Below are 22,920 nucleotides of genomic sequence, written 5' to 3'. Positions count from 1 at the left end.
TCAAGCCAAATTCAGAGGTAATTGGGGCCTCTAGACACTTCTGCAACACAAACAATGCTTAAAAGTTAACAACTGAGAATACATACACTCTCCTGGTATCTAAGGAATTCTGAATTGGTCCAATACACCAACGAGAGAGAAGGTGTAAATTAAAGTAGTCCCAGACATACTTAAATTTACATCTTTTGCTACTCTTTTCCCAGATAAGACCTTCTTTTCAAGCACTATTTGTATCAGATCAATTCTTTGGGTGTTGAGCTCCCAAGTAATTCAACCAGTGAATGTGCAAATAGTTGTTCCATAGCCCTGGATTCCAGTGTCTCTGGAAATCTGACCTAGAAGAGGTTGCAGATTCTAGTCTTGTCTATTCAGGGAGAAGGAATTTATTATAGAGCCATGCTAGCTCTATCTCAAACAGAAAAAGTATTCAATAGTCTTGACCAGTGCTCTCCCTGTATCTACAAACTAGGTCAAGTTGTGTTTGTACCCTTGATGATACCATAAACACCTTTTGGTCTATCTGGATATCGGTGAATTTACTGGCAGCTGTTAACCATTTATTTGAAGTTCAAGCCCGGTTCATTCAGCTAGGTCACATGTGGCAAGTGACACATGTTATTTCACATGTGACCCTTATTGGCCAAGCTTATCCCATCTGATTAAGGGGATGAGCTGAAGCCATTTCTACTTGGTTCCTGAGTAAGAGGGGCTGCAGTTTAGCTGTACTCTGTCTCAGCTGGAAAAGTGAAGAAACAAAGAAAGAAAATCTCTTAAGTAGTTAGTATGTGAGTGTGAAACTATGCCTCTAGCTTTCTCCCAATAAGAGGGATCTATCTGGCTTATTTCATTATATAACAACTTTTACACATGGGATTTTTTTTTTTTGACTGATTCAAGAGAACCCTTTCAAGCATTGAGAATCCCCTGCAGGATTCTCATCATTAGAGAGATTGCACATGTTGCTGCATTTGTAGCAGAATTAAATAATTTCTCTAAACTAGGCTTGTATGTGAGATTCAACCAGACTTACATTTTAGGCAGCTGCAGCCATCCATTATTGGTAAAGCCCTACCAGATTCATGGTCCATTTTGGTCAATTTCATGGTCATAGGATTTTAAAAATAATAAATTTCATGATTTCGTGAAATTTCAGATTTAAATAGCTGGTGGTGTAATTGTAGGGGTCTTGACCCAAAAAGGAGTTGTAGGTGCGTGCGGGGGGATGTGTTGCGGTACTGCTACCCTTACTTCTGTGCTGCTGCTGGCAGCGATGCTGCCTTCAGAGCTGGGTAGCTGGAGAACGGAGTCTGCTTGCCAGGAGCCAAGCTCGGAAGGCAGAGCCACTGCCAGAAGCAGCACAGAAGCAAGGATAGCATGGTATGTTACTGCCACACTTACTTCTGCACTGCTGCCTTCAGAGCTGGGCCCTCAGTCAGCAGCCACCCCTCTCTGGCCGCCCAGCTGTGAAGGTGCAGAAGTAAGGGTGGCATGGTATGGTATTGCCATCCTTATTTCTGCACCGCTGCTGGCAGGGCACTGCCTTCAGAGCTGGGCGCCCGGCCAACAGCTGCCACTCCCTGGTTGCCCAGCTCTGAAGGCAGCATGGAAGTAAGGGTGGCAATACCGCAACCCCCACCCTAAAATAATCTTGTTACCCCCCTGCAACTCCCTTTTGGGTCAGGACCCCCAATTTGAAAAACACTGGTCTCCCCCATGAAATCTGTATAGTATAGGGTTAAAGCACATGAAAGACCCGATTTCACAGGTGGAGACCAGATTTTACGGTCTGTGATGCTTCATGGCCGTGAATTTGGTAGTGCCCTAATTACTGGTCTAGTATTTTGCTTTGTCTCTGCTATCTCAATATTCTGCATTCAACATGGCTGTGCTGATATATTTAAAACCACAGACAGTTCCTGTAGTTAGTCTTTGATCTAACTACTTCATGTAACTTTTTTCAAAGAATTATGTGCAAGCTATAACATTGCTACACTGAAGATACAGGTTATAACTTAGAGAAAAACAATTTAGCTTTCTTTGTAGTGACTCATTGCAATGTCTATTCTGAATTAAAGTTTTTTTATTTCCCCCTTTGTTACAGCCAAGTTTTTCAAGGTAAGCACACAAAATTGTTCATGTAACTGCAAATACCCAATGTAATGCACAGACTGAGTAGTTATATGCATCCACATATGCATGACAGACAACCACAATCATACAATACTGTATACAGCATTATTAAGTGTTATATTTATTTATTTTCACAGAATTCCTAGCTATTTAATAAAAGTGAAGGTTTTTACACCTGCACGTGTATTTTGTTAAATCAGCAACAGTGAATAGGAGATATGATGAATGATTTTACAAGACTCTGGCAATGTGTAATTACATAAGTAAAAGAACTGCAGCTCTTATTTCCTACCAATAAAATTTAAGGCAGGTCCTGAAAAAGGGTAAATTCAGTCTCAAAAAACCATGTAATACTTTCCAAAAGCTCAACTGTGGATTTATTCCTGTGAGTTAAAGTTTCAGAAAAACATTGTAAATAACGTTTACTGCTAACAAAACATAGGATCCTAACTGAATAGGCATCACTTCACTATTCTTAATATTGGTATGAGAAGCCCAATCCAAACATTTAATTATCATGTAGTTGCTTAATTATTTCTATGTTGGATCTGAAAGAGTCTTCTGAACGATTGTGTAGGGTCACTGACCCATCCTGCTTCATATTATGGGACTGATTCTGCCACCAATATACATGGACTAGTACTGTGGCTATTTCACCAAATTCGGTGCTTGGCAACATGAGTAAGGTTGGCAGAAACAAGCCCTAAACTTCCACTAACTTCCTTGAATGTGATAGATTTTAGCATTTTTTGTTGCTGTCCATTTATAATAAACAAAGAACAAACATGTTCCTATGTAATGTAATGACCACATTGTAAAATACTAGCTGCAGTATTGCCAGCACAAATACAAACAATGAACCCATCAGAAGATAATTTATGTGTTCTCTATACTGCATATATATGGTAAAACACAGAGGATAAATTAAATCCATGAAGGATACATTGACAAGACCTGACTAATGATAAAGAATACCACATGCTTCAACTTTTATGTCAATATTTAATGTGCAAATATCCTACCAGGAATTAAATCAGCTTTAAAAAAAGCAAAACATGCAAGTAATTTGAAGATAGCCTCATTTAATAAGAAGTTCTCTAGTCGTCCAACTGGAAAGATCATATTAGGAGTTCTGGAATTAGACCAGTAAAGTAGTTAAACTTTGCCCACTTCAGACTTGATCAAACACCTGTTACTCATGATAAGTAGCATTTAACCAAGTACTCATATTGAAATCAATGGAAATAGTCACATGGTTAAAAGCTACCTAATGCAAGTAAGTGTAACCACTGTTCAATATGTATTATGTATCTTCCTCTGTGCCCAATCCAGAAAGTATGAATCTATTACAACTCTCCACTTCAGAATCTAACTCTTTATTCAGTTCAGTCTCCACTGTTTGACAAAATGGTGGTCCTCACATAAGGGTTGCAGAAGCAGGCCCTTCGTATTTTTTTAAATCACATCTTCTCTCATTTTACAGCAGAACTACAAAAAATAAATACAATTAAAAAAACCTCTTTCTTTAGGCAGTATTATAGCATGTTACATATTCATGTTTTTAAGTACATCCTTCCCTTACATAAATAAATATACTCCCTAAACAACCCCTGGGTTGCATGGCTATCTGACTTTAAATCCTGCCGTGCATTTAAGTAAACAAAAATCTGTGAAATTTTTGTGCACAAAAAACAAACAGACAGACACCCACACACACACACACACACGCACACACACACAAAATAAAGAAACATAGCTCCTGACATACCTGATGATGCACAAAAAAGCAACACCACACCATGAGGTACTTTATAATTGTACTGTACTCAGATTTCAAGTAGTTTCTTAATCCTCTTTATACTAATGTGGCCCCTTTTTCTCCTCTCCACTTTTCTGCAGGAACTCCTCCCCATGCAGCCACAATGCATGACAGGAAGCAACAGCAAGCTATATAGTACAAGTCTCAGAAGTTGAGAGATGCACACCAGCCCAACAATCTATATCTTGAGGGGTTTTGGTGGTTTTGGGTTTTTTTTTTTTTTTTTGGCAAGTCATTCATCTTTGAATAATACTTTGCAGTTAATATATTTAAACAGGTAGAATAGTTATTTAAGAAAAAGTGCTACCAAGTGTGAATGACACTCTTTTGCTGCTACAATCAACGTGATTAAGATAATCACTAGTAAGTTTTACTAGAATGGGCAGGGCTGTTGTGGCTATGAGGTTCCCTAGTTATAGGAGAAAATGCGCAGTACATGTGAGGGAGGGATGATTGTAGACTTTCAACAATGATGTTGTGCTTTTTTTGTCTTCCAAAATGTCTTGATTAGTGCCAAGTGTACATGCTTCGGTCAAGAAAACAAAGCAGACTGTAGGTATTTATTGGGGGACTTTTAAAAATATATATTTCATTGTAAACTTTGATTAACAAAGGTTTTGAAAGGTCCTCATGAAAGAGGCAGGGTAGTTAACTGGGAACTCCTAAGCCAGCAGAAATTAAGCAATAGCAGGCAAAGATCCTGAGAGTATAGAAGCACTGCTGAAATGAGGCCTCAAAATAAGATTTTGAAAAGGTCCCATGTTCTGTAGGAAAGAGACTGTGCAGGAACTTCACATGAGCTTACTCTTAGCCCTTCTGAGCTCACTAGTTCTACAGAACTGAAGCTAGAAGCTTCATTCCTGCTGATCTTAGTTGACCCACAAGAGCAGAATTTCGGTCAGTTCCTTTGGGAACCAGACAACCTTCACTTGACTGGAGTTTGGAAAATAGTGATTGCACTGTATTAAGAAAACATTGTGTTATGCTATTGCTGCTTTTAATGTCTCAGATAATACACCGAGGCTACCTCAGTGACACAAAAATGCAAATTGAATAGCAGTCTTGAAATTTCAGACTTGTGACCCTCACCCTGCAAGATCTCCATGTGCACGTTCACCCCTCCCCCACATTGACATCGGTAGAAGCTCTGCTTTTGAAGGGCTCACAAGATTAGGTCCCAGTCTCATGATCAGATCAGCAGACTACCTCCTTGAGAGTTTTTCCATCTGGAGACTAACAAGTTTCTTCTTGGGTAGGAAGAGAGAGGAGAAAGACGGTTTAAAAAACAATTCTCATCAATAAATCTCCAGGCTCTCTCAGTTCATGTACTATTATTTTATAAAAATTTCCAATATTTGCATAAAATTACATGCATTGCCCCTCATTAACGTTTAGAACATTATCATTTAAAATCATATATCCTTTAAGCATACAACAGATAAATCCCTTGAGAAATTTTTTGGTCAAGTTATCAAAACACAGCTCCTAATTTTGCTCAGTGTCATTTGTATATGTATTTCTGTGTACTTTCTTTAGATCACACAACAAACTGAATACACACATGCAATGGACATCTGCATGTAATTTATGTGAACAAATTTGGATCCACTATCCACTGATCCTGCTGTTTTAATGACTCATCAAAAGGGAGGGAAAAGATCATGTCTTCTGGAAAAACACATTTAATGTGAAATATTTTCTTGTTTTATATTCAAAGGCTAACTCAAAATCAAAAACATGAAGCTATCAGAAGTGAGTCAATGAAGCCACACCCATCTATACCAGCTGAGGATTTGACTCATTATATTTTTAAGATTTTCATCATATTCTGATGAATATGACTGATGGAATTTGGAGATGTTCTAAAGCATAATAATGTTAATATCCCAACTCTACAAATGTCTAAAATAAGGAGAACAGTGTGAGAACTTGGTTATGGCTAAACATAATTAAATTTAAAGGCGTCAGATACACTTAATATGAGCAAAAGTTAAAAATCGTTTTTAAAAGGTAGGCTCTTTGAACCATACTGTTTCTACTGATCATTTAATGAACAATAGACAAATCATTTGACGAACAATATTTTGTTATCTCTGACAAACATCTTCTTTTAAAAGAAATTACTTTTAACAAGTGATATACTGCTTATTTCCCATGCCCCCCGCCCCCATCTTCACTCCACTTATTTTAATTTCTTCTTATTTCCTCAGAACATCAAATACAGGCTTGTTTTTCAGAGCTTTATATACTTCTAACAGACAGGAATATCAAAAAGAATTTGAGTTGGGCAGAAAGCTAAGGACCATTAAACTTTATTTCACATTTTAAGAAGACAAAAACTGACACATACTGGTAAGAGCGCCTCATTTAACTGTAAGACCTTGATCTTTTATCAGCTTAAATGATAGGCTTCTGCTGAATGTAGAGGAAGCAGACAGGCTACGAAACTGCTAAACTGATATCAATCAGCAAAGAAGTCATTTGAAAATGAGAATCACCGCTTCATTTTCCTTTTGATGTATAGACGAATAAAAAATGGAAAGCTTAAAAAAATGCCATAGGGAGTTTTCTGACATTTAGGCCAAGACTTTCAAAAATGACTAATGATTTTAGTCACCTCAGTTTTGGGATATCCAATTTGAAACATCTCAAAGGGGCCTTATTTCCAGCCTGACCTTAATTTTAAGAAAAATATTTTTGAACAGACCTAAATATATATATATATATATATATATATATATATATAAACACACACACACACGAAGGCTAAAAGTAGGAAAAGCTTTCAACAACATAATCTGAAAAGTGGACTGTAGAGAATAATTATTTACAGGAGCATGAACTATTGTAGCATTTTGCACACTAAAAAGTTACTAACTGTGCAAAATTTCTCCCCCCATTACCTTCTAAAAATCTTTTGACACTGTTAACGAGAGTTCCCTCAACAGAAATCTTTAGGAACATGCAAATATTTCTAAATTTTAAGTAAATCCTCCATGTGAACTTCATCTCAAAAATTTTTCATCTTTGGGGTACAGCTTCATATATTATTGAACCAAAAGAAATACCAGTAGATTAAATTGCTTCTGTCACACAAATGAACTCTTGTGCTTGCTACACATCCCCTCAAGAATGATGCCTGATGTGTCGTTTCAGCCAAATCACAGTTACCCTGTTTGTTATTTGAACCAATGAACTGGTGCAGGAAGAACTCTGTTCTGTGAAGTGCAGTTCTACAGTAGATCAGTGAACTGTAGATTTGCTCCCACTGAATAGTGCTGGCTAAAGATCAAACATCTTAAGAGTCTAGTGTTGCAAAATGAAAGAAGATTATAAGAGGTCTAGATGCATGCACAAATCAGTTTAATGCAGATAAAAGCAACCAAGATAGACAAGACTTCAGAAACAGGACAGAACAAGACTTCCCTGACTGCAGTAGTATGGCAAAGTAACCTTAAAACTGTTAAATGTAATGTATTCTCCTTGTTATTTTAAATTCTTATAGTCATTTGCCAGCTTTTCCTTGCATCAGATAGGCTGAAGTAACTAAGTAAAATCATCAGGGAAGCTATTTTTAAAATATTTCTGTGATCCTCAAAAGAACAAACCTTTTTAAAGTCTTATGAATTTTATAGGAGTTAAATTGCAAAAAAACTGAAGTAGGCAGGCAGGGACTATAAAATCATTTCCTGGTAACACTCAAATTTCCTTATACCACTTCCTGGCGATCACAATATGTAAACACTTAGGGTATGTCTACACTACGGGATTAATCCGAATTTATATAATTCGGATTTGAAAAACAGGTTGTATAAAGTCGAAATGTATGCGGCCACACTAAGCACATTAATTCGGTGGTGTGTGTCCAAGTACCGGGGCTAGCGTCGATTTCTGCACCGTTGCACTGTGGGTAGCTATCCCATAGCTATCCCATAGTTCCCGCAGTCTCCCGCGCCCACTGGGATTGTGGGTTAAGATCCCAGTGCCTGATGGGACAAAAAACATCGTCGCAGGTGGTTCTGGGTACAGCCTCACCTCCTCCCTCCCTCCTCCCTCCCTGCATGAAAGCAACGGACGGCAGACAACCATTTTCGCGCCTTTTTTCCTGGGTGGGTGAACACTGCAGACTCCATACCACGGCAAGCATGGAGCCCGCTGAGCTCAAGACAGCAGTCATGAACATTGTAAACACCTCGCACGTTCTCGTGGAGTTTATGCTCAGCCAGGACCAGAAAAACGAGGCGAGGAGGCAGCGGCGGCGGCAGCGCAGCGACAAGCATGATGAGGACATTGACATGGACATGGACACGGACACGGATACAGAATTCTGTGAAACCACGGGCCCCGGTGCTTTGGAGATCATGTTGTTAATGGGGCAGATTCTATCCATGGAACGCCGATTCTGGGCAAGGGAAACAAGCACAGACTGGTGGGACCGCATAGTGTTGCAGGTCTGGGACGATTCCCAGTGGCTGCGGAACTTTCGCATGCGTAAGGGCACTTTCATGGAACTTTGTGACTTGCTGTCCCCTGCCCTGAAACGCCAGAATACCAAGATGAGAGCAGCCCTCACAGTTGAGAAGCGCGTGGCGATAGCCCTGTGGAAGCTTGCAACGCCAGACAGCTACCGGTCAGTCGGGAATCAATTTGGAGTGGGCAAATCTACTGTGGGGACTGCTGTGATGCAAGTAGCCAAAGCAATCACTCAGGTGCTGCTACGAAAGTTAGTGACTCTGGGAAATGTGCAGGCTATAGTGGATGGTTTTGCTACAATGGGATTCCCTAACTGTGGTGGGGCGATAGACGGAACCCATATCCCTAACTTGGCACTGGAGCACCAAGCCACCGAGTACATAAACCGCAAGGGGTACTTTTCAATGGTGCTGCAAGCACTTGTGGATCACAAGGGACGTTTCACCAACATCAACGCGGGCTGGGCGGGAAGGGTTCATGACGCTCGCGTCTTCAGGAACACTACTCTGTTTAAAGGGCTGCAGCAAGGGACTTACTTTCCGGACCAGAAAATAACCGTTGGGGATGTTGAAATGCCTATAGTTATTCTTGGGGACCCAGCCTACCCCTTAATGCCATGGCTCATGAAGCTGTACACAGGCAGCCTGGACAGGAGTCAGGAGCTGTTTAACTACAGGCTAAGCAAGTGCAGAATGGTGGTAGAATGTGCATTTGGCCGTTTAAAAGGTCGCTGGCGTTCATTATTGACTCGCTCTGACCTCAGCCAAAGAAATCTCCCCATTGTTATTTCTGCTTGCTGTGTGCTCCACAATCTCTGTGAAAGTAAGGGGGAGACCTTTATGGTGGGGTGGGAGGCTGAGGCAAATCGCCTGGCTGCTGATTACGCGCAGCCAGACACCAGGGCGATTAGAAGAGCACACCAGGAAGCACTGTGCATCAGAGAAGCTTTAAAAACCAGTTTCATGACTGGCCAGGCTACAGTGTGAAATATCTGTTGGTTTCTCCTTCATGAAAACCCGCCCCCTTTATTGACTGATTTTATGTAAGGAACCCACCCTCCCACTTCCCCCAGCTTTCTTTCAAACCAAATAAAGTCACTATCATTTAAAAATCATTTATTCTTTATTAATAGATTAGAAAAAGAGGGAGGGAACCCGGGTGGTATTTGGGAGGAGGATTGCTGGGAAGGAAAAAGCCACAAAGAAAAGGTTAAAAAAATGACAGCCTTTTGCTTGGGCTGTCTACTGGGGTGGAATGGGAAGGTGTACGGAGTCCCCCCCCCCCCGCGTTCTTACACGTCTGGGTGAGGAGGATACGGAACATGGGGAGGGTGGAGGGTGGAACAGGGGCTGAAGCGGCAGTCTGTTTTCCAGCAGCCGTTCCTGAAGCTCCACCAGACGCCGGAGCATGTCTGTTTGCTCACGCAGCAGCCCCAGCGTTGCATTCTGCCTCCTCTGGTCTTCCTGCCGCCACCTCTTATCTCGAGCGTCTCTCCTCTCCTCACGTTGGTCCCTCCTGTCCTCACGTTGGTCCCTCCTGTCCTCACGTTCACTGGCTTCTTTCCTATACTTTGAAACTGTTTCCTTCCACTCATTCAGATGAGCTCTGTCACTGCGGCTGGATTCCATAATTTCAGAAAACATCTCGTCTCGCATTCTCTTCTTACGACGCCTTATCTGTGATAACCTTCGGGATGGAGGAGGGAGGCTTGAGGAATTTGCAGCTGCTGTAGGGAGGGGAAAAAGAGAGAATTGTTTAAAAAGCTACATTTTGCAGAACAATGCTTATACTCTTTCACGGTGACCAACACTATTCACATTACATAGCACATGTGATTTCTGTGCAAGGTCACATTTTGCCTCTTAATGCTGAGTGCCTGTGGCTTTGCTGCTAGAGATCACAGGTCTGGGCAACAGAATTCGGCTTGCATGCGGCCATGGTAAGCCATTGTTTTACAGCTTCTGTGCCCTCCTTTCCCACATACCAAGCATAGCCTGTAGAGTGCTGCGTTTTTTCTGTTAACATTCAGCAGCAGCAGAAAACAAACTAACCCCCCCCCCCCCTCTCGCCATGAATTCTCTGGGATGATCGCTGTACCCCTCCCCCCCACCGCGTGGCTGGTATCAGGGAAGATCCGTGCAGGCACCAAACTAACCACCACCCCCCCCGCCATGAATTCTCTGGGATGATCACGGTACCCCTCCCCCCACCGCGTGGCTGGTAACATGGAAGATCCCTGCTAGCCAAACGCGAAAAACTCAGGGCCAATTTCCCATCTGCGCTTGGCTAACTGCAGGGAAGGATTTATTTTCCGCCACAGGCAAACAGCCCAGTAGGAACGGCCACCTCTGTCCCCTTAATTAAGTTCCCGTATTCAACCAGGTTACCAGGAGTGATATCACTCTCCTGAGGATTACACAACAAGATAAAGAACGGATGTTGCTTGAATGCCAGCAAACACCGGGACCATACGCTGCCAGGCTTTGTCAGGCAATGATACCAGATTACTTGCTGCAAGCATGGCGCGGTCAAGTGTCCTACCATGGAGGACGGAATAAGGCTGCACTGCCCAGAAACCTTGTGGCAAGGCTTTTGGAGTACCTCCAGGAGAGCTTCATGGAGATGTCCCTGGAGGATTTCCGCTCCATCCCCAGACACGTTAACAGACTTTTCCAGTAGCTGAACTGACCGCGAATGCATCCCAACTCCTCAGGGCAAAGTAATCATTAAAAACCGTTTGCTTTTAAAACAAGTTTTATATTTTAAAAGGTAAACTCACCTGAGGTCCCTTCCATGGGGTCAGAGTCTTGGGTACTGGCTTGGGAGGCTTGGGAGGGTACCTCAGTCAGGGTGAGAAAAAGATCCTGGCTGTTGGGGAGAACGGAGTGCTGTGTGCTCTCTGCAAGCTCATCCTCATCCTCCTCCTCCTCCTCTCCCCCATCGGGAGAATTGCATGCAGCTCGGCGTAGAAGTGGCATGTCCGCGGCTCTGACCCGGAGCGACCGTTTGCCTCCTTTGTTTTTTGATAGGCTTGTCTGAGCTCCTTGACTTTCACGCGGCACCGCTCAGAGTCCCTATTGTGGCCTCTCTCCATCATGCCCTTGGAGATTTTTTCAAAAGTTTTTGCATTTCGTCTTTTAGAACGAAGTTCTGCAAGCACTGAATCCTCTCCCCATACAGCAATCAGATCCAGTACCTCCCTCACGGTCCATGCTGGTGCTCTTTTTCGATTATCAGCCTGCATGGTTACCTGTGCTGATGAGCTATCTGTGGTCACCTGTGCTCTCCACGCTGGGCAAAGAGGAAATGAAATTCAAATGTTCGCGGGGCTTTTCCTGTCTACCTGGCCAGTGCATCCGAGTTTAGATTGCTGTCCAGAGCGGTCACAATGATGCACTGTGGGATAGCTCCCGGAGGCCAATACCATCGAATTGCGGCCACACTATCCCTAATTCGAAATGTTAAAATCGATTTTGGCGCTACTCCGCTCATCGGGGTGGAGTACAGAAATCGATTTAAAGGGCCCTTTACATCGAAATAAATAGCGTCGTTGTGTGGACGGTTGCAGGGTAAATTCGAATTAAAGCTGATAAATCCGAATTAAAGTCGTAGTGTAGACCAGGCCTTAACCTTGCTGTATCTGTGCTCCTTTATGTATTGATATAATACAAAAGAGATGAATATATGTATATTACAAGGCCAAAGAGTAAATTTGAAATTTTGCTGCATATACAGCCAGCAGCAAATTAAAATGAGAATATGTAACTTTGATAGTTGAATAACCTAGTTATACTATGTATTGTGGTTTTGAATTATTATATTACAATTATATGCCAATTCTTAATTATTTCAAATGAAGTTCCAATACATTTCTTATGAAATTCAGTGTTACATTTCCAAAATGTATTGAAAGAGTTATTCTGCCTTAAAGACAAACAAACAAAAACACATTTATAACTTCCAATGCAGTTCTGTCACAAACTGATAGCATATGTCCCAGTGTTTGTACACTGAAATTTTGTAGGATAAGCTATTGAAGCCTAAAATGCATTTGCAGAACGTAGATAAGTCTCAATTTTACTTTGACACATGAGGCATACTGATGTGTACACTGGCAAATTAGCTGCAGCAGCACATAAGTATATGCACATGCATATCAAAAGTTGAGAGGTCCTAAGCCATCAGAAAATAGCCTCCAAGACATATGACTCAGCTCAAGGTAACTGCACAGCAATGAAAAATACTCCTAAAAAAGAACGCATGGCGGTGTAATTGCAAATAAAGCTTTTCACTGCTACCCCTTTTCAAACAGTGAGGTTATCCTTACCCAACCCAATCTCTGAACACTGCAGAAAAACAAAAGAAAGGAGGTTTCAGAAAGAAATATTAGACTATTATATCTTCAGTGCAAATGAAAAGTGTTGGATTAATAGTGCTGGATACTGTAAGTCTTCTATACTGTCTCTCAGCCTGACATGGACTGATCATCTGAAGGGATGAAGGGGTAGTTCAGCGTTCACAGCCATTCAATCTTTGGCAACTCTGATTGGCAGATTCAATAAAAAGGCCAACATGTGTCTCTTCTGATAGCGGTTTTTGTTATACAGACATTTGTCCATTGGGAATTGGATTGAAATTACCAAACTGTTTCACATAGGTACTTTTAAAACAGACTGCCACCATTCATTAGCAGGGCCGGCTACAGGCACCAGCAAACCAAGCATGTGCTTGGGGCAGCACATTTTCAGGGGCGGCATTCCAGACAGTCTTTTTTTTTTTTCCTTGGGGCGGCAAAAGCCTAGAGCCGGCCCTGACAGCAGCAGCGCGTCCTGCACGGGGGGGGGTGGGGTGGGGGCCTTGGGGCCGCTGCGGTTCACATCGGAGAACAGCGCCCGCACCTTATGGCCGGGCAGGCTCCGAGCGCGGGACACTTGGGCTGGGGGCTGTCCCGCGGGGCGCACGGAGCCGCCTGCAGGTGCCACAGGGCAGCCACCCACCAGCGCTGCCACCCACCAGCGCTGCAGCCGGGGCTGGGCGAAGCGGCCCGAGCCACCTAGGGACTGCGGCAGGGCGGCCAGGAGCAGCAGCGGGGCCATAGCAGCGGGGCCCCGGCTCCTCAGCCCTCTGCCGGGCAGTCCCCCAGCTCTGCCCTCCCGGGTCCTGGCCAAAATTTTTTTTGCTTGGGGCGGCAAAAAACCTAGAGCCAGCCCCGTTCGTTAGTTTCTGAATCAATACAGGCTGACAACACAGAACAAAGTGCTATTTACCTACTCTACAAAAGTCAATGTAAGTCACCGTTCTTGCATGTTTTCTGCAGCTAGTCAGCAAATGGCTTGCTATCTGTCAACCTGAGATTGCTGCATGTCATCAATGTCAATGAGGTCCAACAGCATCCACTTGACATTCAAGTTAGTCATTTTCCATGGGGACATCTTCCATATGTACTGCAGCAATGAATGAAAATATGGCTTGAGTTCCCACATTGTATAAATGTGTACATGTGTGAAAGAAGAGGGGAACAAAAGAACAGAATCAAATTTCAAGGGGCTAACACAACAAAAGTTTGAGCTCAAGAAATGACAAATAAATAAAATCAAGATACACAAACTTATGAAGATAGCTCACTCGTCACCTGTGGAGCTAGAACCCACCCACCGCTTCAAGTTTTTGATTGGCTAAAAACAGAATAATTGACCAGTTACTACTCTAAACTATTGGCTAAAAAAAAAAAAAAAAAGTCGCACCGTATAAACATGTTACATCCATGAGTAGTACACAAACTTATGAAGATTGCTCACTCATCACCTGTGGAGCTAGAATTGCTGATGAGTGGAATGCAGCACTAGAACATTAGCTTTCTTTTTATAAAACTAGTTAACACCAACATTCTATGACAAATTCCCAGAAACATACTGCCCAAATAGCAGGCAAAAGTAGTTAATACACCACTGTCATGTTTAGTTGCATGTTAGAGAGAGAACGTGAAGTGGAGAGATACGTATGGACTAATGGTCCAAGATCAAAATCCCTCTGAAGTCTTGGGCAAGATACTAAACTTCTGTGTCAGTTTCCTCACTTATAAAATGAGTATAATACTTACACACACACACACACACACACACAGGTATGGTGTTATTAATCTGTAAAGTGCTTTGATTGCCTAAAATATAGATATAGCAAGCAATCTACTGTCAGCTTGTGTACATCTGGTGCTACTCAGACTTTCCAAAACAGCAGAAGAGTGAGAGTAAAGACACTCTAGCCTGTTTCACTGGAGCTATTCAGAACCCTGCAGCAAAGTGCAGAAACTGAAAAGAATCATGTCCATTTCACTTTACTACTACACCTCTACCCCGATATAACGCTGTCCTCGGGAGCCAAAAAAATCTTACCGCATTATAGGTGAAACCGCGTTATATTGAACTTGCTTTGATCCACCAGAGTGCGCATCCCCCGGAGCACTGCTTTACTGCGTTATATCCAAATTCATGTTATATCGGGTCGCATTATATCGAGGTAGCGGTGTACTTAGTAAAAGTATGGGCATTAGCAGAGGCAGGCGCTGAAGCTATTAACAAAAGCCCGGAGAACATGAAAATGCTTTGACTCACAGGCAGGGCCAGCTCCAGGCACCAGCTTGGCAAGCAGGTGCTTGGGGCAGCCACTTCGGAGAGGGGCGGCAAGTCCAGCTATTTGGCAGCAATTCGGCGGACGGTCCCTCACTCCCGCTCGGAGCGAAGAACCTCCCACCGAAGTGCCACCGCAGATCGCAATCGCGGCTTTTTTGTTTGTTTGTTTGTTTTGGCTGCTTGGGGTGGCCAAAACCCTGGAGCCGGCCCTGCTCACAGGATCCTCCTTGCAGCAGCCAGGAAGTTGGGAGATATGGGTAAAGTAATGGAGACCCGCATCCCCAATCCCCCAGGACACAAGCCTCTGGGATATGGTAGCAGAAAAGAGAGAGTGCTCCTTCTCAGGTGAGTAGAGGCTTCAGATGGAACCACCAAACCAGGTCCAGGAAAAGCACTAATAAGAATCCCAGCTTCTTTCCTTTTCCCAGAATCTGGGGGAAACTGACCTTGTTTGGGGGGGGCCAACCTATCATCTTTCAGATTGTCCACTGGCTAGTAGGCATCTGCACATTATGTTAACCCTGGATATTCAATAAAGTCACCTTGAAAGTTTTTGTTCATCATTTCACAAGACATTACAATTCAGTTAAATATACATGAAGTATCTATCTCTATATGTTATCTTGCTTGCTTTTTTTAAATTTTGAAGTTATAATTCACTTGAAACAGAGTGCAATATATGAAAGCTAATAAAATAAGCAAGGCAGTTCAGTACAAGAATCAAGCTGAAAAGCAGTTTAAACTTGAAATAAGTTGGCTTTCATGTTCTCAACAAAGGTTTAGCAACTCTCCATAGCCACAAAATAGTACAGCGAGGTAATAAAACCATATCAAAAACAAGGGAAATGTGGGAGGGCCATAAGTGACGGCACATTGATTTCTGTTCTGCTTTTGTTAGCTTTGTAAGTGGACTCTTTCAGCAACACTTTTGAAGAGGATATTGATTTACGGAAAGATAAACCTAATTTTTTCAGTATTAAGTGTTCATTTTGTAGACATTTACTAGGCTTCTAAGTTTACCTAAGGCAAATTCCAGATTCAGATATTCCAAGATCAGAAGAGACTACTGTGATCTTCTAGTCTGACCTTCTGTATAATACAGGCCAAAGAACTTCCCCAAAATAATTCTTAGATCAGACCTTAAAAAAAAAAAATCTAAAATCTTGATTTTAAAATTGTGATGGAAAAACCACCATGACCATTGGTACATTGTTCTCAATGTTAATAATTAACACCTTATATCTAGTCTGAATTTGTCAAGCTTCAATTTCCAGCTGTTGGATCATGTTATACCTTTCTCTGACAGACGGAGGAGCTCATTATTAAATATTTGCTCCCCATGTGCATACTTACAGTCTGTAATTAAGTCACCCTTTAACCTTCTTTGTTAAGATAAATAGATTGAGCTCCCTGAGTCTGTCACTACAAGGCAGGTCTTCTAATCCTTTAATCATTCTTGTGGCTCTTCTCTGAACCCTCTTCCAAATTATCAACGTCCTTCTTGAATTGTGGACAGAGTATTCCAGCAGGGGTAGCACTAGTGCCAAATATAGAGGTCAAATAACCTTTGTACTCCTACTCAAGATCTTATGAGTAACATTCTTACCCACCCAGAAAATCCAATACTTAAAAATATTATTTTCCTTGAACTGTTTCCAAAATGAGTTTTCTTCAAAAGCCCAACTCTCTTGGGAATAAGCTTCTAGCAAACATGGGAGATATCTAAAGTCCACTGACCCTCTCCTCAAACTGTTTTTAACAATGAATGCAAAAATAGTAAGTTTGAGATAATTTCAATTTACATTTCTTTTCTGTACTGGTCCTTACAGCATTATGTTGAGTATTCTGTCACAGTAAGATCGGTCTTCCTCAAAATGGAACCTGTGGAACTTCCCATGGAGAGGCAGTGGAGGTAACACACCAGGCTTGGCAACACAAACGCTTCTGAAGTGTTTCTGCAAATGGTGCACTTGCAGCCTTTTAAAAATGTGTTATCTATGATGAATAAAGTTTCCCTCCCAATTCCTTTTGTTTAAAAATTCACTGTGTAGTCATAGCATTAAGCAGGAGCCACCAAGTCTGAAACTGGCCTAAGAGAGGAAGAAACAATTGAACTGGAGAATGGAAGAGGCAGTTGAAGAAGGGAAGAGACAAACTTTGGAAGTACCTAAATTGTGATTGACCAATGACATCAATGGATTGGGTAGGTCTTATTTATAATGGTGGCACTGGCAACCAAGTCATCAAACTTTTTCAATTTGGTAAGAAAGGCAAGGTGGGTGTTAATATTGCATCTTTAAACAGGCTCCAGTAACATCAACGTTCCTCTGACACATCCCTGACTACCAGTTTTTCTAATATATAATTATAAGTCTAAAAATACCTTAGTAACAATGTGTTATAACCTAAGTCATAAGAAAGTTTAAATTTGCAAACCAAGAAGAATAAAGTTCAACTTTTATATGACCTGTATTTGAGTCATTTTATTAGTTTTAACCATTTCAATGCACGTTCCTGGAACAAAGTCACAGGGGTGGAATTAGTCGTGACAATGTCTTACCACACAATGTTCTCAAAGAGTAGCCATCAAAGGAAAAAAAACAAACCCACACCAAGAAATGGACAGAGTTCAGTTTGAGTTAAACTGAAGAAAGGTCAAGTTCATCTGCTATTGAACAAAGAAAATAGCAGTAATAACAGTGGGAGCACTAGGTAACACCCTATCTATAATTAAAGACAGGAAATCTGTTATATAACAGAACATGGCACTTAAATTGGGAGGGTGTCATCTAGATCTATCTGCTGTATCACATGTTGTTTCAAAAGGTTAGTATCCTTTGTATGTGCAAAATAGAGGGGGTGACAGGTTTATAGTGCGTATGGAACATTTTTACTATAAATAACAAGCCACACCCAAGACAAAAGTAAACCTCATTACAAAGCATTTTAAAAGCGTTTAAAAAGGTTCATGAGATAGTTACAAGCAATGTCTGTCGAAGAGAAAACTGCACACCCGATGAAGTGGGTTTTAGCCCACAAAAGCTATGCCCAAATAAATTTGTTAGTCTCTAAGGGGCCACAAGTACTCCTTGTTCTTTTCACCCAAAATAGATAATGCAACATACCAAGACAACCTTCTTAAAGGGATAGAAGACAATACTTTTTTCTTTATGAACAGAACTAAAAGAAAAACATTACATCAAGTAACTGAGTATCAATAAAACAAGAGGCTATCCCTCTGTTTTCATATGAAGTTTATATTCATATTTGTATAACAGTGCCTCTATGGACCCCAATTATATCAGGACTCTATTGTGCTAGGCACTGTACAAACACATAACAAAAGACAATTCCAGCTCTGAGGTGCTTACAGTCTAAAAGGGCTTTTATACTGATAAAAGAACTTGGATGTAATTAATGAACATCTGTAATTAGATTTGATGGGGAAGAGTCAACATGGTTTTTGTAAAGGGAAATCATACCTCATCAATCTACTAGAATTCTTTGAGGGGGTCACCAACCATGTGGGCAAGGGTGATCCAATGGTTATAGTGTACTTAGATTTTCAAAAACCTTGGACAAAGTCCCTCACCAAAGGCTCTTAACCAAAGTAAGCAGTCATGGGATAAGAGGGAAGGTCCTCTTATGGATCAGTAACTGGTTAAAAGACAGGAAACGAAGGGTAGAAATAAATGGTCAGTTTTCAAAATGGAGAGAGGTAAACAGTGGTGTCCCCCAGGGGTCTGTACTGGGACCAGTCCTATTCAACATATTCATAAATTATCTGGAAAAAGGAGTAAACAGTGAGGTAGCAAAATTTGCAGATACTACTCAAGATAGTTAAGTCCAAAGCAGACTGTGAAGAGTTACAAAGAGATCTCATAAAACCGGGTGACTGGGCAACAAAATGGCAGATGAAATTCAACGTTGGTAATGCACATTGGAAAACATAATCCCAACTATACATATAAAATGATGGGGTCTAAATCAGCTGTTGCCATACAAGAAAAAGATGTTGGAGTCATTCTGGATAGTTCTCTGAAAACACCAACTCAGTATGCAGCGGCAGTCAGAAAAGTGAACAGAATGTTGGGAATCATTAAGAAAGGGATAGATAAGAAGACAGAATATATCATATTGCCTCTATAGAAATCCATAGTACGCTCACATCTTGAATACTATGTGCAGATGTGGTCGCCCCATCTCAAAAAAGATAGATTGGAATTGGAAAAGGTTAGAAAAGGGCAACAAAAATGATCAGGGGTATGGAGCGGCTTCCATATGAGGAGAGATTAATAAGACTTGGACTTTTCAGCTTGGAAAAAAGATGACTAAGAGGGGTTATGATAAAGGTTTATAAAATCATAAATGGTGTGGAGAAAGTAAATAAGGAAGTGTTATTTATTCCTTCTGATAACACAAGAACTAGGGGTCACCAAATGAAATTAACAGGCAGCAGGTCTAAAACAAACAAAAGGAAGTATTTCTTCACACAACACACAGTCAACCTCAGGAACTCTTCGCCAGAGGATGTTGTGAAGGCCAAGAATATAATCTGGTTCAAAAAAGAACTGGATAAATTCATGGAGGATACGCCTATCAGTGGCTACTAGGCAGGATAGGCAGAGATGCAAAACCATGCTCTGAAGTGTTCCTAGCCAGGGGCGGCGAGTTATATGGGCCCGTAGTGTAGGGTTACCATATTTCAGCAAGCAAAAAAGAGGACGGGAGGAGCCCCGCCCTAGCCCCGCCCCTGCCCCTCCCACTCTCTGCTCCCTGTCCCCTGACTGCTCCGATCCCTCTCCCCACTCCTGCCCCCTTGACAGCCCCCCCCAGAACTCCCAACCCATCTAAACCTCTCTGCTCCCTGTCCCCTGACTGCTCCGATCCCTCTCCCCACTCCTGCCCCCTGACAGCCTCCCCCCAGAACTCCCAACCCATCTAAACCTCTCTGCTCCCTGTCCCCTGACTGCTCCGATCCCTCTCCCCACTCCTGCCCCCTGACAGCCCCCCCCCAGAACTCCCAGCTCCCCACCCCCCTGCTCCTTGTCCCCTGACTGCCCCTTCCTGGGACCCCTGCTCCTAACTGCCCTCCAGAACCCCACCCCTAAGCCTCCCTGTTCCTTGTCCCCTAACTGCCCCCTCCTAAGACCCCCCCAACTGCCCCCCAGGACCCTACCCCCTACCTGTACCCTGACTGCCCAAAACTTTCTCCACCCCCCCCCAAAAGCCCCCCCCCCCCCGTTTCTTGACTGCCCCCTCCAGAACCTTCCTGCCCCCGGTCCCCCTTACCCTGCTGCTCAGAACAGGGTGTTGGGCTCTGTGCGAGCCGAGCCGGACACGTGGCTGCGCTCCCCAGCACAACAAAACCCGGTCCCTGGCCCTGCACAGTGCTGCCGGACCGGGTTGCAGGAGAGGCCAACTCAGAATGCAGGGCGGCTCCGGCTCCTCTACAGCTGCTCAGGAGTCCAGCCCGGGATTTTTCTGCAGCCCTCCCAGCCGCTCGCTCTGCCGGGGGAGGGGGAAATCCCGGACATTGTGAGTGCTTTACAAATTCCCCCCGGACGCTATTTTTAGCGCGAAAAGGAGGACATGTCCGGGTAAATCCGGACGAATGGTAACCCTACCGTAGTGCCCGTGCTCCAATATTCAGGGCCCAGAGCCCCGGCCCTACCTGCTGCCCCTTCGTGCCTCCCCCGGCCCTGCCTGCTGCTCCCGCATGCCTCCCCCAGAGCGTCCCTGCCTGCGCCCTGGGCAGCGTGCAGCTGCCCTGCCACTCTGCACTGCACTCCCTTGCCAGCCGCTGCTGGCTACAACAAAGGAAGCAGCACCAGCGGCAGCTGCTGCGCCTGTGAATGGAGAAGGGGTGGAGATGCACACGTGATGGCAGCCCCTACCCCCAGTACCCACCGGGAGACGACTCCGACTCCAAGGGGGCTTCCTGGAGTCTGGACCTGAGCAGCTGGGGCTTGGGTGAGTGTCAGACTCATGACACCCTGTCCCCACCCTGCCCGCACACACCACCAAACTTGGCAAGGGGCAGCTCCATCCCCCACCCCCAGTGAGGCTATGGTGAGGGGCAGAAGCAGGGGAGGAGGCACACATGTGATGGCAGCTCCCTCTCCCCCGCCACCCATCACAGGGGAGGCGAGGGGGCTTCCTGGACCTGAGCAGCTGTGGCTTGGATGAGTGTCATGACACCCTGCCCCCACCATCCCCCGCAGTCACCGCTCCAGCCCCACACTGGGCAAGGGACAGCCCCCTCCCGCACCGAACAACAAAAAGTGTTTGCTGCCTCCTGAAGAACATCGCAAAAGAAGGGGCTACATTTTGTTTTAATTTTAGAAAGTATTTGCTTTTGAGGTTTATTGATCCAAGAGTGCTTGGTTGTTTCCGTATTCAAAAGAGTATTAATAAAATTGATATTCTTAGTTAAATACATTTTTCTTATGATAGTGATATTGTGCAATATAGGGAAACTGTTAAACACTTACTGTTTCCAGTCCATTTTTACATTATTTAAATATATATATATATATCAGCTTACAAGGCAGGTGTGGGGGGGGGTGATGAGACTTGGACCCATTCTGGGTACCACCAAAAATTATACAAACCTGCTGCCCCAGACCCTAGCCTCTGTTTGCCAGAAACTGGGAATGGGCGACGGGGGATGAATCACCTGATGATTACCTATTCCGTTCATTCCCTCTGAAACACCTGGTATTAGCCACTGTCAGAAGACCGGATACTGGGCTAGATGGACCATTGGTCTGACCCAGTATGGCCGGTTTTATGTTTTTAACCTGGAAACAATACTTTTACTGGGCTATGGAGTAAATGTGTGTATTAGGCTCATTAATGGTTTTATGTACTTAATCCTTAGATGCATTAAGAAAAACCCTCCATAAACAAACATTGACAGGCAGCATTCACTGATAATACTACAGCCACCTCAGCATTGTAGAACTCTTTAGTTATCAGTAACAATTACAATCAACTTTATGTGCCATTTTGGCTATCAGATGCATAATAAACTACTGTAAGACAAAGGGTTTAAAGATTATTCTTTATCTCAATAGACCAAAACATTCACAAAGATTTTATGAAAGGAAAAAGGATCTCACTAGCTGATTAATCACAGACTTGAACAGTAAATGTGTTTGCAAACTAACAATATTCTGCTCAGACTTAAAAAAAAATGTCCTGGCTGAAGGTAATTATTCATATGATACTTTGTTGGATACAGTGGGATTATCATGGTAACTAAAATATGTTGAATCAACACATCAGTTTAGAATTATGCATTATTAATTTCAACATTGTCTGTAATTTGTCACGGTGAACTGCTTTTTTTCCCCCCAGTTCAGTGTATATATTAAAAAGTACAGCTAATCTAATATGTGTTTTGGAACTGTAGTTGGAACTGACTTTGCTATCCAGTTACGCAAATGCCACACAATGAATTTCTGATAGTATCTCCCCTCGTTTGCCAACATAAACCTTTCTGTTCCAGTAGAAATTAGTCTAGTGAGTAATCAACAATAAGTCTATTAGATTGTTCAACAACAAAAACCAACAACAAATTAAAAAAATTAAAACTCCTTCCATAGCTTAAGAAGGCAGATATCAAGACCCATACTTTTCTAAATGAAAACTAGTGTCTAGTTTATCTATGTACTGCAATCACAGCTCTAATCACCAGGTCTGTAAACAGTTTGTTTTTATAATAATTATAATTATTTATAATTATAATTAATGGAGATATCCCATCTCCTAGAACTGGAAGGGACCTTGAAAGGTCATTGAGTCCATCCCCCTGCCTTCACTAGCAGGACCAAGTACTAACTTTGCCCCAGATCCCCAAGTGGC

At 42.8% G+C, this 22,920-nt stretch overlaps 1 protein-coding gene across 6 annotated transcripts in view; it reads right to left on the bottom strand.

Moving 5' to 3' along the window:
- The window catches only part of ARHGEF3 (Rho guanine nucleotide exchange factor 3), a 265,172-nt gene that overhangs the window by 150,819 nt on the left and 91,433 nt on the right, over positions 1–22,920 (bottom strand). Inside the window, exon 1 of one of the 6 annotated variants that reach the window (XM_065550987.1) lies at positions 3,899–4,054. The exons of the other annotated variants lie outside the window; for them this stretch is intronic. Within the exon in view, the coding sequence (XP_065407059.1) occupies positions 3,899–3,931 (33 nt within the window). The 5' untranslated portion in view covers positions 3,932–4,054. Of the gene's footprint in view, positions 1–3,898; positions 4,055–22,920 lie in introns of those variants that run through there. 6 annotated transcript variants of the gene reach the window in all.

Source organism: Chrysemys picta, chromosome 7, assembly GCF_011386835.1.
Source record: "Chrysemys picta bellii isolate R12L10 chromosome 7, ASM1138683v2, whole genome shotgun sequence".
NCBI lineage: Eukaryota > Metazoa > Chordata > Testudines > Emydidae > Chrysemys > Chrysemys picta.
This window is presented reverse-complemented; position numbering and strand designations above follow the sequence as displayed.